At 45.9% G+C, this 18,096-nt stretch overlaps 1 protein-coding gene across 4 annotated transcripts in view; it reads left to right on the top strand.

Annotated features, from left to right (window-relative positions):
• The window catches only part of Plekha2 (pleckstrin homology domain containing A2), a 63,216-nt gene that overhangs the window by 10,002 nt on the left and 35,118 nt on the right, over positions 1-18,096 (top strand). For 3 of the 4 annotated variants that reach the window (XM_028768138.1, XM_028768135.1, XM_028768136.1), the window contains exon 2: positions 6,450-6,613. In XM_028768138.1, the coding sequence (XP_028623971.1) occupies positions 6,473-6,613 (141 nt within the window). In that variant the 5' untranslated portion in view covers positions 6,450-6,472. Of the gene's footprint in view, positions 1-5,748; positions 6,034-6,449; positions 6,614-18,096 lie in introns of those variants that run through there. The other variant, XM_028768137.1, reaches the window with a different exon arrangement.

The following is an 18,096-nucleotide window of genomic DNA, read 5'->3' as shown; positions in this document are numbered from 1 at the left end:
ATTGGATGTGTGTGTGTGTTGGGTGTATGAGTCTTGCATGTGTGTATTGGGTATGTATGTGTTGAATGTGTGTGTTGCATGTGTCATGGGTGTGTGTATGTGTGGTTGGTTGTGCGTATGTTGCATAGGTATGTTGCATGGATCATGTGTGTGTGTCTATGTGTTGTGTGTGTGTTGCATGTGTGTGTTGCATGTGTGTGTATTGGATGTGTGTGTGTTGCATGGATCATATGTGTGTGTTGTGTGTGTGTGTTGCATGTGTGTGTATTGGATGTGTGTGTGTGTTGGGTGTATGAGTCTTGCATGTGTGTATATTGGGTATGTGTCTTGCATGGATTGTGTGTATGCGTGTGTTGTGTGTGTTGCATGTGTGTGTTGCATGTATCGTGTGTGTTGTGTGTTGCATGTATCATGTGTGTGTTGTGTGTGTGTTGTGTGTGTTGCATGTGTGTGTTGCATGGATCGTGTGTGTAGACCAGAGGTCTACCTGAATGTTGTTTCTCGGATGCTATACATTTCAGAGTTTTATGTGTTTTTGTTGTTGTTTGGGGTGTGTGTTCATTTTCACGTTTTGTTACTTGTATGTTTGTCTGGATGCCAGAAGTTCACAATGGATTTCTTCCCTATCGTTCTCTACTTTTTTTTTTTTTTTAAACCTCTGGAGCCTGGAGCTTGCTGTTTCAGCTAAGCTGGCTGCCCAGCAAGTCCCCAATATATCCTTGTCTGTTCTCAACCCCAGGGCTTGGGTTGTAGATGTGAACTTCCATACAAGTTGTACATCAGCACTGGGTCCAAATCTGGTTTTCATCCTTATGTAGTAAATGCTTTTCCCACTGAGTCATCTCCACAGCTCTACCCTCTGAGCCATCTCCACAGCTCTACCCACTGAGCCATCTCCACAGCTCTACCCACTGAGCCATCTCCACAGCTCTACCCACTGAGCCATCTCCACAACTCTACCCTCTGAGCCATCTCCACAACTCTACCCTCTGAGCCATCTCCACAGCTCTACCCACTGAGCTATGTCTCCAGCTCCACCTTCTATTTTGAGACTGGGTCTCTTATAGGGACCTGGAGCTCACTAACTAGGTAGGTTGGCTGGGCAGGGAGCTGGGACATGCCTGCACCTCTTCACTGTTGCTGGGACTAGAGGCTGACACCACTGTATCCCACATTTTAGGGTTAGGAGATTGAGTTCATATGCTTGTATCCTAAGGACTGTACTGTGTGAGCCATCTCCCCAGCCTGCTCCAAAGTTTTAACAAGGAAAAGCCATTGTGTTTATGGTGGCTTTTTGTTGTTTTTGCTGCTTTGAGTCAAGTCCAGTTTGGCCTGGACTTCATAGCAATCCTGTCTTAGCTGCTCAGTCATGAGCCACCACACCTGAATTCCCTAGGGGTTCTTATGATACTTCCCAGTTCCTCTCTACAGAAGAGTGGTCAGGTATGGATCAGATACTGTAGCAAAAGCATAGGCCTTAATGCTTGGTTAGACTCAAGGATGTGGACCCTCTTAAGATGACTACAGAACCAACCAGCTGGGGAAGAACGAGCCTCTAAGAGTCCTTGGCAGTAGGAAACAAGAAACCCAACTTAAAGGGTGGAGGGAGCCTCGCCTTACAGCAGGTGTCTGGCTTTGGGTGATTAAGATCCTGATGTATTAGACTGGAATCCATGAAACACAGAAAAGCTGCAGAAGAGCTGCATTTTAGCTGAGGTTGTCTTTCTGCACTACAGAGGATGGAGAAGCTCAAATCTTGCTGTTGGGAGTGTTCATGGGATTACCCAGCTTTCTCCGCTAAATAAATTAGCACATATTTATTATAGATCATATAGACAACTGTATACAAGACTGTATACACACATGTGCACACACATTCAGACACATACGTGCACACACACATACAAACACAAACCCACACATGCACATACATGCATACGTGCACATACCTACACATATAGACACACACGTGCACATGCACACACACACATGTGCACGCGCGCACGCGCGCGCGCGCGCGCGCGCACACACACACACCACCCCTAGAAGAAATTTCTGGAAGGAAGTGTTTTTTAAAAAATAGGTTTTCAATATCTTTAATACACTCAAGTATCTCTGAATTGAATTATTTATTACTTGATCATTGGGCTGTTTGGGTCATTTTCAACTATTTTGCTACAAGTTTGAACGCAGTTTTCATCTTTCTGCTTCTGTCTGTTTATTTGGATAGAATCCTAAAACTAGAAATACTGGGTCAAAGAGCAGGAACATTTTTCGCTGTCTTGTTACATACTGCCAAAATGCTTTTCAGAAAGGTCCCAGATGTATAAAACTCCTAGGACCTTCCACCCCCACCCGCCCAAGGGAGTGGCATCTGTTTAGAGCTCCGTCTTCTCTGAGCTCAGCTTCCTGGTGCCTCTGTCAACCCTTCAGGGTGTGGTCTCCTTTCTTAAGGCTCTGTTGCGTCTGTCTTTATTAGGATGCAGGCCTATTGAAGTTCACAATTTCTAGGTTTGCATTATCTAGTGGTTGAAGAAATATTTTGAGGTAGGATCCTCTGGGGGCCTCTCATTAGAGGGTACAATGGGCAGCCTTGGACTATCACAAGTGTTTCTCACTCCCTAGCAAATCCTGGTCAGGAATTCCAGTTGAATGGCCAGTTAGCTGCCTGCTTCCTGCTGCTGGTTACCCCAGGCAACCCCAGAAAACTTACTTTCACTAAGTTTCACTTAAAACATTTTTCTTAATTTAATTAATTAATTTATTTTTTAAATTTAAGGCCTCATTATGTAGCCCTGGCTGGCCAAGAATAAACTACATAGCCCAGACTGGCCTTGAACTCACAGAGATCTGCCTGGTTCTGTCTCCCAGCTCCTTGGATTAAAGGCATGTGCCATTTTTCATGCTAATGAAATCTATAGCTTAATTTCATTTATAGCAATGCTTAGACTTTAAGTTCTACCCAGGACATCTGAACCTTTGTGCCATTTTCTGCTTAGGGAGGAGGGCTGCTGCTCTGTAGCCTGAGATTGAGGTGTAGGTTTCCTCGAGGGGTTGGGGGCGGTGGAAGTGAGTGGAGATCGGTCAAAGGTTTAAAACACATAAAATAAGAAACAAATCTGAGCATTCACCCTCACCCATCACCATTATACATTTCAAACTAACAACAGTTCTCAAGTAGTGAGTACTTCAGTGCATGGAAGACCGACATAGTGTAGGCCCGTGTCATGCAGGCCTTCAATCCCAACAGAGGCAGGGGAATCTCAGTGAATTAGATAACAGCATGCTTTTCATAGTGAGTTTCAGCCCAGCCAAGTCTACACAGTGAGACCCTCTCTTAAAAAAGGTCTAATGATGGTAAGATGAATTGATTATCAGTTACAAAGCTGTTTAGAGAGTAGTTGTATAATAGGTCTCAATGATGCTAAATAATCACATAGCCCGTGTTCTAGTCACATTACCCTTAAAAAAGGATCTATTTGCTTTTGCTTTGTGTACATTAGAGTGTGTTTTGTCTGCATGTATGTATGCACTGTGCGGTGCCGGGTGCCAAGACAGTTGGGAACTGCCCTGTCAGTGTTGGAAAGCAAGAACAGCAAGCAGGAGGTGAAGGCCCAAGAGGCTGTGAACGCCTGGGAAAATACGTGGCCTGCTCAAGGAGCAGGGATCTTGAGTCGAAAGACAAAGCCACCGAGCATGGAAAGGTACAGAACCTTGGAGTGAGGACAGGAGAGACAGCCACCCACAAACGCCAACATAGCTCTAGAAGCAGAAACCCCAGAGGCCACAGGCTACTCCGGTGAAACTTCTTCCAGTTTTCATCTGAAATAGGCTCTCACCGTGCAGCCATGGCTTGCCTAATGCAGACTGGTCTCTAACTCTTGATGATCCTCCTGCCTCAGCCTCCCTAGCGCTAGGATTACATGCCTGTGCCACCACACTCTGCTATCCAGTGTAACGCCCAAGAGAACACACTCAGCTTCCCCGGGTGAACCAAGCTGACTGGCTTGGAGCAAGCTGGGCAGCAGGGTGTCCAAGAATACTGGCTTTCGAAGTTCTCCTTTTTAGCCTGCAGGATTTACCGGTTCCTGCTTCTCCCTCAAGACAGAGGTGGGAGACAGGCTTCTTTCTCCAGAACACTTCTTCTGTTGAGGGACTGCCCATGCGCATGGATCCATAGTGTGAGACTTCCATGCACCAGAAGGAAAGATCTGAAGCAGAGCTTTGCACACAACAGCAGGAATAAAGTGAGGAGGAAGGAGGGGGTTCCCAGATGCCTAAGGCAGCTGAGTCACACAGCTCATCAAGACTGAGGGAGGCAGGCAGTGCCTCCACACTAGGACATGGAAATGTTGTTAGATCCATTCCACGTGTTCATCAATGCTGTTTGTAATGATTTCTGAGCATTAATGTATGGATTATAATATGATGTACTTAATCATTTCTCTAGTGCTAAACAAGTGAGTCCAGAGTGTGTGCTGGGGCGACTCCTGAAAGCATCTCCTAACACTTGGCTTCTTTATTTCTCTGAGCTTAAACTTGCTCCACTTTGAGACTGGCACTGGGGAACACCTCTAGAGTAGGTGACGCCACTTTGTGCAGGGTGCCCCTCCTCTACCCCTCCATGGCCCTCACATCTGCTACCCAGTTAACTTCCTTTTCAAAACCTCATCTTCCTACTTTGGATCCGTTTCTCACCTCCTCTTCCGCTTCCTTTTTTTTTTTTTTTTGCTATGGTGGCCTGTTCTTAGCTGTTTGTCTATCTACTTTATTCGTCTGATCCCTGCATTCCTTGTGAGTAGCCAAGAGATATCCAGAAGTCCGCAGCTTCTGTCCCTCTTTGGAATTGGCCAGCACATGCCTGAACCATGGGGTTCACTGGAATCTTTCTGTAGTGTGTGTGTGTGTGCACACGCATGTATGCGTGTATGTGGCCCTTGTTTCTTGGTGCACTACAGGCTCATTGGAATGTTAGAGAACAAACCACCCCACCATCTATCACTTTTAGAGCAAGCCTGACCTGGAAATGTGTCCCCTTCCTTCCTGGGATTTTGTCCCCACTGGGCTTAGAACGTTCGATAGTAGTTTCTCTGAGTCTGTGTTGGATCAGCGGGCGCTTTCATCAGCCACCTCAAACTTTTGCTTGGCTGCAGGACTGGAGCCATTGTAAGTCCTGCTCTGTTGAAGTGAGTCAGAGATCAGTGGTTGGATGTTATCTGGCGTTGGAAGTCTGAAGGTGATAATATAGCTTCTATCCTGCTTCCTCACAGCCTGTGAGTCCAGATCAGGTGTCTTGGCTGTTTCTCTCCTCTGAGAGCTCTGGGCTCTTCCCCTTTCCTGTACGCTCCCAGAGTGCATTCTGGAGAGATGAAGTAGCCAGGACGTGTGGCTATTCTCACATTGCCAGAAGCGCTGTTCAGGAGTCAGGGAAGGTGCTCCAGGCTTAGGATTCGGGATTGCTACTTTCTGTTCATTCCCAGCATGCAACTGAGATGAGTCAAGCCAGGTGAGGCTTATCCAGGTCCTGAGATAAAGCTTACTTCAATCCTCTTCCTCACTAGCCCTCTTCCCCCTCCCACACAGGCTGATATGAGCAGAGCCCAGGATTATGCTGATCTGCAAAATCAAACTTGAAGGCATTTGGTAGCTGTAGGAGTTGGCTCAGGTTGTCATGGCAAAGTACCACAGCCTTGGAGCTTGAATAATGGAAATTTATTTGCTTATGATCTGGAGGCCAGAAGAACAAGATCAGGGATGAGTGAGGCCTTTCTCCTTCGCTAGAAGATGGGTTCTCCAGGAACCGATTGCAGTAGCATCTAATCCCTGGACACTCCAGATTCATTATGTCTGAATTCCTGGATGTGTTTTGTTGTTGTTTGTTTTGTTTTCTTTTGTTTGAAGGTATCTTCCGAGAGAGTGTCTCCATGTGTGAAGTGATTTACCATCGCTTCCTGAGGCTTCCTAAAGAGTAGTAGCCAGGAAGTGTTTCTTGTACACCTTCAGCTTAACTCACAGAAAAAAAAATCCTATAAGGTGCGGTACCATGATTATTCTCACTTCACAGGCATGGAAGCTGGGGTGGCAGAAAGATTAAGAAGTAATTAGTGATGACACAGAATACTGACTAAGTTGAGCCTCTTCATACATGAGCACATGCTTAGTGCACAATGAAGCTTATATCCCCGAGGTCACTATGCTCAGCACACAGTAGGGCCTTAGGAAAATTAGCTGAGTCCATTCTAATGGGTTTTGATGACTGTTCAGAATTGGTAGAAGTTTCCAGGGTTCAGTGGGGTTAGATATTTGGTGCTCAGGGAAGAAAGCTGGTGTCAAGGAGCCTAGCATGTCACAGAGGTGAGTCAAACCAGGGACAGGTGAGGCTCCTTCAGGCCCTTAGACAGAGCCTGCTTTCCCCTCCTTCTCACTGGTCTCTCCCTCCTGTGGTGCAGGGTGATGTGAGCAGAGCCCAGGAATGCCTTATGTGGACCGGCAAAACCGAATCTGTGGGTTTCTGGATATTGAAGACAATGAGAACAGTGGCAAATTCCTCCGGAGATACTTTATCCTGGATACCCAGGCCAACTACCTTCTCTGGTACATGGACAATCCCCAGGTGAGAAGCCAGATGGAAGGGGACAGGGTGACTGTCCTATCCTTTGTCACAGCTGGGAGGAGAGCAGGGCTTGGGTCTCTCTCAAGGAACCTCTGTAAGGAGTGGGAGACCCTCCAACACACACCAACATGCATGTCTATGAAGAGAACTTCTCCAAAGCTGGGGGTGTTGCTCAGTAGTGAGTGTGCTTAGCAGGTACAAGAATCTTGATTTAATCCAAAGCAGGGCGGGTTAGATTAGGGGAAAGAAGAGAGAGGGAGAGGAGAGTCGAGGAGCAGATCTGGGGGAGACAGTCTCTAGATCTGGGGGAGACAGTCTCTTAGCTCTAGATCTGTGTTTTTCTTGTACTCGGGAATTTAATACTTGGGAAAAGTCAGGCAGAGCCTTCCAGATCTGGCTCGCTTCCTCTCACCTCTCAGGGCTGTGGCCTGATGACTGCTCCTGCTCTTCCAGTCTGGGGCCCCTCCCTAGCAGAGAATGTGATCTGGTTCCCTGAGCCGGACAATATTGGACTTCTTTAGTCTCCTGAATCAGGAAGTCATGGAGTTTTCGGTTGGCAATGACCTTCTAGGTCACCTGGTATAGCTTCCTCATGCTGCAGAGGAGTCCTGGACATTGTAATCTACCCCTAGGCAAGGAGAAGTGACTGCCTTAGTATCTTGTAGAGACCAGTCACAAAGATGAAAAACTGAGGAACCAAGTTCTCTCTCTCTGTCCCTTCCTCCCCACTCTCTTTCTTTTTTGAGACAGTTCCTGCCTGTCCTGGAGCTCACTCTCTAGATCAGGCTGGCCTCCACCTCACAGAGATCTGCCTTCCTCTGCCTCCAGAGCCTTAGGATCAAAGCTGTGTGCCACCATGCCCATCCTGCCCAGTTTTCTTGCTATGCCTTGGCAGAGGTGGGGGTTTGGTGACTGGAAATGATTATTCTTTGGGAACTTGGAACTTTTTCTTTTTCCACCGAGTGCTGTCATGTTCTTCCTTCCAACTGGTCCACTGTAGTTTCATGGTGTGGTGAGGCTGTGAAGAACGGCATGTACCTGAACCGCATAGTCACAGAACATGACTATATATGGATAGACATGAATGTTGGGGGAGGGGCTTGGGTCTGTTCAAAGGCTGAAGAGGATAGCCTTAGTGTTAGGGACTGGGTATGTGCTTTAAGCTGTGACCCGGAGGCTTGACAAGATAGCCCAGTAGGTGAAAGTGATTATTCTTAAGCTCGTGACCTGAGTTAAATCCTCAAGGCCCACATGAGGGAAGGAGAGACATAACTCTGGTAAGTTGATATCTGACTGCCACATGCTTTGTACACGTTTGTAAACATCCCCACCCATGGTCCCCCACCACATGAATGCAAACAAAACGAATGTGTTTTAAAAAGACGGGTTGTAGGAAAAGCCATGTGAATCCTCTGGTCATTACCTACACACTAACCTGTTGCGGGTCTTCGTGTTTGAGAGCTGAATGAAAACATTATAGACGCAGAAAACATGTAGAGAGGGTCGTGTGCCATGGACTGCCTGCTCCAGGAAGAACGGGACCCTCCAAAACACCATGCGCACATCTTACCCCATATCTCCAATAAGGCAGCCGTGGACTTTCACTTAGTGCTGAACAACTGGATTTATCGACCCTTCGTACAGAGAGGCTGCTGTGTCCCCTGGCTGCCTCCCACCATCCTCAAGTCTTGCTCTGCCTTCCTGGCTTGCTTGTCACTTTCTTGACGATTTTCATCCTGATTTACCTTCTTATGCTGTTCCCTGTGTTTGTCCTGTCCTGAACCAAGAGGGGGTCCTGCCCAGCTGCTGGCAAGTTCTGATTTGTACCTATCAACCAACCTGCCTTTTCTTTACATATGTGTATGTGTGTGGTGTGCATGTATATATGTGTATTTGTGTGTGTGTGTTGGAGTGGGGGAAGACATGTCAGTTTGGAAGCCAGATTCTGATGCCACTTTGCCTTGATTGCTCTCCACTTTGTATACTGGGGTAGAGTTTTTTGCTTGAACCCAGGGCTTCCCTGTTTCTGCCTCCAGGGTACTTAATCACAGATAGCCAATACGCATGCCCAGCATTTACACAGGTACTGGGAATCTGAACGTTGGTCCTCAGGTTTGATGGCAAGTGCTTACCCACTGAGCCATACACCCAACTGGACCTTTATTCCAACTCTGAGCCACAGAGAGTCTTGCTGTCAGTCACAGGTCACCCATGACCATGGTGTCCTCATCTTGGGTCTTGAATATTGCCAGTTGTTAGGATCCCCTTATTGTAACCCACCCTCTGACTTGATTGTCTCATGGGCTTAGAACCTGGGCTCATGCCCAGGGCAGCCTTCTTTCCTTTCTGCTGGAGGGATCTCGGGTTGTAATTCTTCCTGGAAGCAGGAGAGCGCAACTGGATGGATCTTGCTATGACAGTGACGGTTCAGAACACTTCTTCAGATCCTGTGTTAGTTACTGGCCATGTTGATGGCCAAGCAACCTTTCCAGATTTGAGAATAGTGTTTTGGTGAAGTGTGGTTACTATGCCATGCCCAACTCTCTGGGCTTTTGTTTCACTCTAGGGGAAAGGGATGGGCATGGAAGTTGTCTCGCCCTCATTCTGGAAGCAAGGGAGGTAGTGTGTGTGTGTGTGTGTGTGTGTGTGTGTGTGTGTGTGTGTATGTGTGTGTGTATGTGTGTGTGTATGTGTGTATATGTGTGTGTATGTGTGTGTATATGTGTGTATGTGTGTGTGTATGTGTGTGTGTATGTGTGTGTTTATGTGTGTGTTTATGTGTGTGTATGTGTGTGTATGTGTGTGTGTGTATGTATGTGTGTGTGTATGTATGTGTGTGTATATGTGTGTGTGTATGTGTGTGTGTATATGTGTGTAAGTGTATGTGTGTGTGTGTATATGTGTATGTGTGTGTTTATGTGTGTGTGTATGTATTTATGTATATGTATGTGTGTGTATGTGTGTGTGTGTGTGGGGGGGGAAGCATGCCCAGTATTAGAAGCCTGACAGTCTGACTCCCGTACCCCTGCCATTGCTACTCACAATGAGTCTGTTATCTTGAGGTGGCTTGTCAAGGTTTCTGGTTAATCGAGAGAAGAGTAGGATACAGCTGGGAGGTTGTAGAGCTCACATGCTCGAGATGAGCGACATGTCTGGGGTTGGATGGACGTGTACTCCACGAATCAGTGAGTGAATAGGAGACTGAGAGGGGCAGTGAATGAAGCTACCAGAGATGCGTCTTAGGGAGGGCAAGGGGGCTTGATGTTGCTCTCCTGGGAGTAGGAACAGAACCCAAGTCCAGGACAAGCTACAGCCTGGGGATGTTGGCCTGTTCTTGTGGAGAGCCACAAGAACAAGAACACAGTTTGAGGACCCTGTAGTATCACCCAGCCTCCACAGTCTGGCCATGGGATGGGATGTCTTTCTTTTATGGGGAAAAGGGGACTCTTGATGTGGTATTATAATGCTTTAGCTAGCATTAACAAATAAGTTTTCAGACCCCATCTCCTGTTTGAATGTCTTGTCTTGATGAGCCTGTCTCAACTCTACCACCGTCGCCTCCCTTGCTGTTGCTACTGACCTCAGCCTCTGTCTCCTGAGGGCTTGCTGTGCACCAGGCATCCTGTGTGGTGCTTTGTGCATCTTAGTAAATCCCCTGACTAATCGTGAGCCCTTGGGACTGAAATTCCTTAGTTCAGTTGAGCAGGCTGCAAATGTGGCTGGATCCTTGATACTCTTCACTTCTGTCTTCTCTCTCTCCTTCTGATAGTTTGCTGGCTCCTGGAGATGGTGGGGAAGGAGAATTGAACAATGTCTCTGCCTCTAGGACGTTTCAAGTTGAGGAGATAGAAATGATGTGCATAACACCTCAAAGCTATAATAATGCTAAGGCATCACGAGTCATCACACCGTTCATTGCTGGGCCCAGCATCTGGATACCAGGGTTTTGGCTGGAGGAGAAGAGGCTGTAGTTTTCCATTTCCACTACTTCTTGAGGAAGACAGAGCACTAGGAGATGGAGTCTCACATGGTCTCAGGTCTGGTAGACAAAAGATCAAGGCTGCAATCTTGGCTCATCTTTTCAGGTCACTGGTGTTTTAAGCAAGTCCTCTGTATTCGGAAGCGTAGTGTTGTTATCTAACATGTATGCACTAAACTTGTCCAATGTGTTAGATGCCTAAGTGTGGAGGCACCACGGTGAGCAAGACTGACTCCCCGACCCCCGGCAGGTAGGGAGACAGATGATCACATAGAATTGGGTAGAGATGGTTAAGAGCCATATGTTCATGGAAGGGGTGGCACTAGATTATCATCTTGTAATTTTCTTAAGCCTTTTTGGAGACAGTATCTTATACTATGTAGCCCAGGTTGGACTTGAACTGGCAAGCCTCTGACTTCCATTTCCTGAGTTTTGGGATGATGGGCATATACCACCCCACCCGACTGTGGCCAGATTGTGGAGCCTGGGCGATATTAGAGGGATCATTGCTATACATTGTTCAGACTTGGGGAACATTTATTTTGACATGTTTTTCTGTACAAAGTCTTATTTAGCTGATGTGTCACTTTGGCCTAATCAGAGTTGAAGAGGAAGGGGAGGCAGCCATTATGGGGACATAGGAGGGCATGTGAGGTTACCTAGCTAAAGGATAGCTTTCAGTTAGGGCTCCCAGAAGAAGTCCTTATGAAGAACAGCCAAGTACCCATACAAAGATTTGTAGACAAATTCTTCATTAAAGAAATGCTTCCTCAGGACATCTTGGAAGTGATGGGGTAGCCTGACTGAGAAAGGAGGAAGCTCCCCAGGGCTGGGTGCTCTGGTGGGAGTCAGAAGGGAAGGCTTAGCCTGGCCTCAAGGGAGCTCTCAGTGAGTTAAGCTTTAGAATTGTCTGGCTCGTATATGTCTGTGCTGACTACTGATGACCACAGCTCTGTAAACATAGTCAGAATGGCTTCTAGAAACCCACGGCCAGTCCCTTAAGCACAGTGAAGGGGATGTGGGAGGGGCCTGAAGAAGGCGGATCTGAACACAAAATGGCCTAAGTGCAGCTTTGAATGGCAGTGTTTTGAATCAATGTGCAGTAAGGAGTTAAGGTTTCAATCACAGATATTGGTGGCACTAAACTAAAGATGAAACCCAATAGCTAAAATGGACCTTGCTGAGTGGACATTACCAATGTTATTGATGAGACCACTGAATTGGCTAAATTGTTTAAAATGCAGTATGCTGGCAATAGCAAGCAAGCAAACCAATAATTCTTTTGTTATTACAGTAATCATCTTTAGCATCTTTAGGAATTTAGCATATTTCTAATTTCATAATAGCATACCATCAACTATAGGTGCAGAATAACAATATAGAACTTACAGTAATAACAACTCTCTCTAAAATCCAGTCATCCTGAAAACAAGCAATAGTGTTTTGTTTGTTTAATGTTTTCAGTGCTGGAGGATGAACCTCAGGTCTCACACATGTTGGGCAACTGTTCTTCCACTGAACACATTTTATTTATTTTGAGACAAGATCTTGTTAAATTGCCCAGGCAGGACTGAATTTGTGTTTCTCTCACCTTAGGCTCCTGAGGAGATCCTCTGGGATTATAGGCATGCACCATTGTATCACCATGCTTACCAGTGGTTCTTGAAACACTGCCCAAATTTCCTTCAAGTCATGATACTTGTAGGTGTGTGTGTGTGTGTGTGTGTGTGTGTGCTAGTAGTGCTGGATATTAAACCAGGACTTTGCATATGTTGGATATATACTGTACCATGGAGCTAGACTCAGGCCTTGGCAGTTTTCCTTTGAACTGAGTGTTAGTATCTATCAAGATAGAGAAGATGGAACACTTACGCAGCCTCTCTACTCTGTAGTGACCTATGAATGATGGCCTGGGTTTCAGCTACTGAGCCACACTGGTGTTCAGCACTGCCAGCGCCTGCCCACACGGTTAATTGCAAGGCCAAATTATATGGCTCTGAATAAGAGTAAACCAAAACATGGACATGCTATGACATTTGAGGGTGGCTTTTGTCAGGATTCCTCAGTAGAGTGTAATTTTTCTCCTTGTCCAAAAAATTTTTTTCAGTACACTTCTTTTACACAAGTCAACGAGTGAATTATCATATTCTAAAAGACTACATCTCTCCTAGCAAATCTGGGAGCCCAGTGAAAGACAATTGATTTATATAAAAACCAACCAACCAACCAACCAACCAAAGAAACCAACCAACCAAAGACTGAAAGCAGGACTTTCATTGGCCAGGCAAAGAACAGAGTGTTCACAGCAAAATGGATATTGGGCTTATTTCAGTGGAAAGGCTACAGAGTGAGGGGAGGCATCTATTAATATGTACCTTATAATGTTATGATACATAACGGCATTGTCACCCTAAAGGCGGAGTGAAAACAATGTTTTAAGAGCGATGTTTTTGTATTAGAAACTTCCTTTGGAAAAACTTGGTTTCTATCAGTGTTTTAATGTATTCTGCATCATTGGCTCCAGCCCATGCAAATGCCAAGGACCAGGATGTAACTTCACTGAAAGTGGGCAATGCCTTCACCTGGTGCAAATTTAGTGTAAAAAAGCGAAGACAGTGGTAACATCTCTGCCTCCTGCTCCTGACCTCAGCTACTGCCCCTCAGCAGGCAGCAACAGAACAGCTCTCTCCAGTGTCTACTTACTAAGCCCACACACGGACAGGAACCTTGTAACTTTCAGCTCTTTCCCAATTGGTTTGGGAAAGCCTTTTCTTTTTAATAGTCTTAAATTTCTGCTTTTTAAAATCTTAGTTTGTGGTTTTGTTTTTTGTTTTTTTTTTGAAAGATAGGTGGACTTTCTGTGGTTGATAAATAGGTTGACTATATGTGTGTCTTAGTTAATTTCCTATTGTTATAACGCAATGATTAAGGCAACTTATAGAAGGAAGAGTTCACTGCAGTTCAAGGTTCCAGAGGGCTGGAGTTCATGACTGTTATGGTCGGAAGTATGGCAGCAGGCAGGCGGGGATGATGCTAGAGGAATTTCTGAAAGCATAAATGTTGAGCCAATAACCATGATGGGGGGGGGGGTAGAGAGAGGGGGAGCGAGCATAAGGGTAAATGAACATGAACTGGGCCTGGGGTGGCCCACCCTCAGCAATTCACCTCCTCCATCAAGGCCACACCTCCTAATCCTTCCCAAAAAGTTCCACCAACTGGGGACTAAGCATTTAAATATATATGTCTATTGGGTTCATCCCCATTGAAGCCACTACATTTCACTCCTTGGCTCTCATGGGCTTGTGGCCACATCATAATAAAACACTTTTAGTTCAGTTTCAAAAGTCCCCAGCCTTTCAGTCTCATGATTGTTTAAAGTCCAATGTCTCTTTGAAGACTCAAGACAATTTCATAATTATAACCCCTTGTAAAATCAAAAAGCAAATTACTTCCTTGTAACATACATTGGTACAGAATATGTATTACCATTCCAAAATAGAGGAACATGGAAACAGTCAGGAAATACTGGACCGAAACAAGATTTAAAGGCCCAGCAGGGTCAACTCCAAATCCCATAGTTTTATGTGTGATAATCAAAGGGCTTAGCTGACTCGTCCCTTTCAGTTTTGGGGACCATAACACACTTCTCTCTGCTGGGCTGGTTCCATCCCCTGGCTGTAGGTCTCCATGGTGGACATCTCATCTTTCTGACAGACATCCTGTGGCTCTGGTAATCTCCAACAACTTGAGGTCTCCAACATGATCCAGGCTTCACTTTCGCAGCTGTGTCTGGCATGCTAAGGATGAGAACCGAGGAGAGCAGGACCACTGGCTGGATGAGGGAGGTGAAGGATAGACCTGGAGGCTGACTGTAGGAGTGACATAGACTCACCAAAAGTGTAGCACCTGCTTTGGCATAGCAGTGTTCCTGGGTGGGCCTCTTCATAGTCTGGGGTTATAAAGTCATATACTTGTGTGGTTCTGGGAGCTTGCACCCAGTGCTTTGTGTATATCAAGCAGGTCCTCTACCCCGAGTCTCTTCTCTAGGTTGTTAGAAAGTTATATTAATAAGCCAAAAAAATGGTAATATATAAATCATAAATGTATATATTTTAGAAGCCATAGGCATTTAAAAAATATTTATACATTACATATGTGTGCACATGACAATGCTCATGTTGCTGTGTGCATGCTGAGGCCAGAAAACAATTTGTGGGAGTTGACTCTCCCTTTCTGGCATGCTCAAGGGATGGAACTCAGGTTACCAAACTTAACCAAAAAAAAAAAACCCAAACTTTTAAAGTATATGCTCATGTCTTATTTAAATTTCAAGTCATGAAATAATACTTAGAATTATACATTCCCATATATAATTCAAATTGATACCCACTGGATTATAGCTAAGAGAAGATCCCAGGGAGCCGTAGGACACTGTTTTCTAATGAAGGAGGAACCATGGTGATATAGAAGAATATGCTATTTATAGTAGACAAATTGAAGAAAAGAAATGGGGTAACAAAGACTTCGTTAAACGGGTCAGTGGTGGCTTCTGTGTTTAGTCCCAGCACTCGGGAGGCAGAGGCAGGCAGATCTCTTAGTTTGAGGCCATCATGTCTCCATGATGAGTTCCAGGATAGCCAGGACTGTTACACAGAGAAACACCATCTCAAAAACAAACAAACAAACACAAACAAACAAACAAACACAAAGACCGTGTCAAGCGTACAAGTGTGAGGAGCAGTCGGTGAATCTCCTGTGTATCTATAGATGCAGTGAGCATCTATTAGCATGGAGCTCTGCAGCACTGAGCACGCTCCAGTCAGCCTGACTTAGTTTTCTTTTCTGTTACGTAGTCAAATATTGTTATGTAGTATGTTCAAGGATGGCTTGAGACTTCTGTAATGTTTTGGGAGCCAGGAAGGTCATAGATGCTTAATACATATTAGTTAACTTCGAGCAGCACAATTTCTGCCAGCTGTTCCCCAGATGTCTGGTAAGAGCTTCTGAACTTCATTTAGTTTCTTTGTGCTAATGAAATTCTTTGGTGTGTCAGGTAGTTATAAGCTGGGGGAGCTGTCCCTGTTAGGAGACGGTAGAGGCAAAATACTTAAACTCAACATCCTATGTTGCAGTTTTGCCGAGACTGGAAGTTTTACAATAGCTTAGTACTGTGATGCTTCAGCTCACTTTTATACAGGATACACTGTTTTCTCTTTGTTTAAAACTGCACGTTTTCCCCTGGGGATAATTCGAGTAGCTAGTTGTATTTAAAAAAAAAACAACAATACATTTTGTGTATCTATAATGAAATATTTCATATCTAGTTGCCTGGAGAAAGGCTACAGAGCTTGACAGAGATGTGGAAGATGGGAGGGGTGCAGGCAAGAAGAGGAAGGGGAAATGACACTGAGTTTTAGGCAACTTGGAGGAAGCTGGGTTAAAGAAAAAGATGAAGGAGATTAAGAGCCATTCAGGTTACCGATAGCCTTGCTCACCTGTTTCTAGGCATCTATGAAGCTCAGGCTGCGGATCGTTTTTTGGGAGACAGACACAAGGGATATGAAAGCCAACAGGCTAACACAGAAGAGCCCCATCCTAAGGAGGTGCTAGCACAGCCAGCCTGGCCCAGAGACACCGGAGTGTTAAACCAACACTGCGTCCTATGATTGCCCACAACGGTGTGGTTAAAAATACATATTTGGAACCAACAAATGGGAAAAGCAGCCCTGGGCATCATGTGGGCTAACAAGTTTTTAACAGGAAGTGAATCCACAGGGTGAAGGGAAAGAACTGCCCAGGATAGCTGGTGTCTAGGAGAGCTCGTTTCTATTTAGCCAGTCTCTCATTCCAGGAGGGCTATGGAATGCAGGTCTGGGCAGCTTACTCTTTTGCCATCCTGTCACAGGTGCCTCTTTGTGAGCCTGGATGGTCTTGGCCTTGGTGTTGAAAGCTGTTGTTTTGGCCCACGAGCACCGCATGTGGGCTCACGCCCTAAGGATGAGATTGCTACCTGGATTCTCTTCCCTTCTCTTGCTGTCAGGCAGCAGCAGTTACTGATGCTTGCTGGGCTCCTTGCTGCTGGCTGGGCACCTTTCCTCCTCCCTTCACACCCCTCAACCCCTGCTGTTTCGGAGCTTGGCACCCAATAGCCAGTTGGACTAGTTCCTGCCCTGCCCAGCTTGGGCAAGTCTCTAAGGCCCTGCTTAGTGTAATTCTGCTTCTGTTCTTGTATTTACCCTTCATTGATAATCAACTCGTAGATAATTGTCTCAGGGGAGGCTGCCTGGCACGAAGGAAAGTACCACGGAGGATCTGGCAATCCGGAAGGGCTGGGTTTGAAATCTGGCTTGACTTGCCATCTGTATGATCTTGGGTCAGTTGCCTCACCTGCTGGATCTTTGGCTTCCATATCTGAGAAATGGGCCTGTGGAGGTGAGGTGGCAGTGTGAAGCACTTAGTGTGTGTGGTGCAGTAGTCTCTCCGTCTTATCTGTCTCTGCCTTGTTTCCTGTGTCATGCTCTGCCAACGTGCCAGGTTGTCGCTGGAATGACAAGCTCTGTTCTCCCTGGGCTTCCTGCAGAAACCACCCAGAGGATTGTGGTAGCTGAAGAGCCGTCAGTGTTACTGAGAGAGTCAACATCCTGCCGATTGATGAATCTTTAGTCGGATCTTCTGGCTGTTTCTATGCTCTCTGCTATTCTTGCCAGGAAGTGGGAAATAGAGTAAAGTTGTCTACTTCAGCATGGAGTGCTGCTGTTCCTACAGAAGGACTTAAGGTGGAGGCACCGGCTTTGTTAGCAGCTCAGTTCTTTCTTGGTCACAGGAGAGAATAAACCAATATTTCCCAGTCTTCTGAGATCCTTGCTGGCTGACGAGACCTTGAGTAATATGCAAGGTGTTGGCAGGGGCTTCTTGCTTTTTTTTCTTTTTTTCTTTTTTTTCTTTTGTTTGGTTTTTCGAGACAGGGTTTCTCTGTGTAGCCCTGGCTGTCCTGGAACTCACTCTGTAGACCAGGCTGGCCTCAAACTCAGAAATCTGCCTGCCTCTGCCTCCCAAGTGCTGGGATTAAAGGCGTGCGCCACCACCGCCCGGCTGGCAGGGGCTTCTTAAAGTCCCCTGTTAGTGTACAGGCACCTGCCCTGTTCCAGAATATTCACTAGTCTAAGAAATGTATAGGCTGCTCTTACTATGGGCCTCATGCAGGGTGGTTGTCAGCTGCTTGCTGCAGTGCTGGGCTTTCTTTTTCCCACCAGCCCTCTCCCCAGCCTCTACCCTGAGGACTGTTGGTACTATGCTCCTGTTTCTTCTCTAAGAACTGCATTGTATTGGATTGTCATACTGTCCCCCACGATGTAAGATAACTATGTGTCAGTTAAAATAAAGAAACCTTCCCCAGGTGATTAACATACACTGCCTTCTAGAAGTGTAAGTCCCACGTTTAAAAGTGTGAGAGTGGCTAAATTATATGCTGGGCATTCATGAGGGAACTGGCTTCAATCCCTAG

The sequence above is a fragment of the Grammomys surdaster genome, unplaced genomic scaffold (genome assembly GCF_004785775.1).
Source record: "Grammomys surdaster isolate TR1022 unplaced genomic scaffold, NIH_TR_1.0 185, whole genome shotgun sequence".
In the NCBI taxonomy this organism is placed as follows: Eukaryota; Metazoa; Chordata; class Mammalia; order Rodentia; family Muridae; genus Grammomys; species Grammomys surdaster.
The sequence above is the reverse complement of the archived record's forward strand: the minus strand, read 5'-3'. Positions and strand labels throughout refer to the sequence as shown.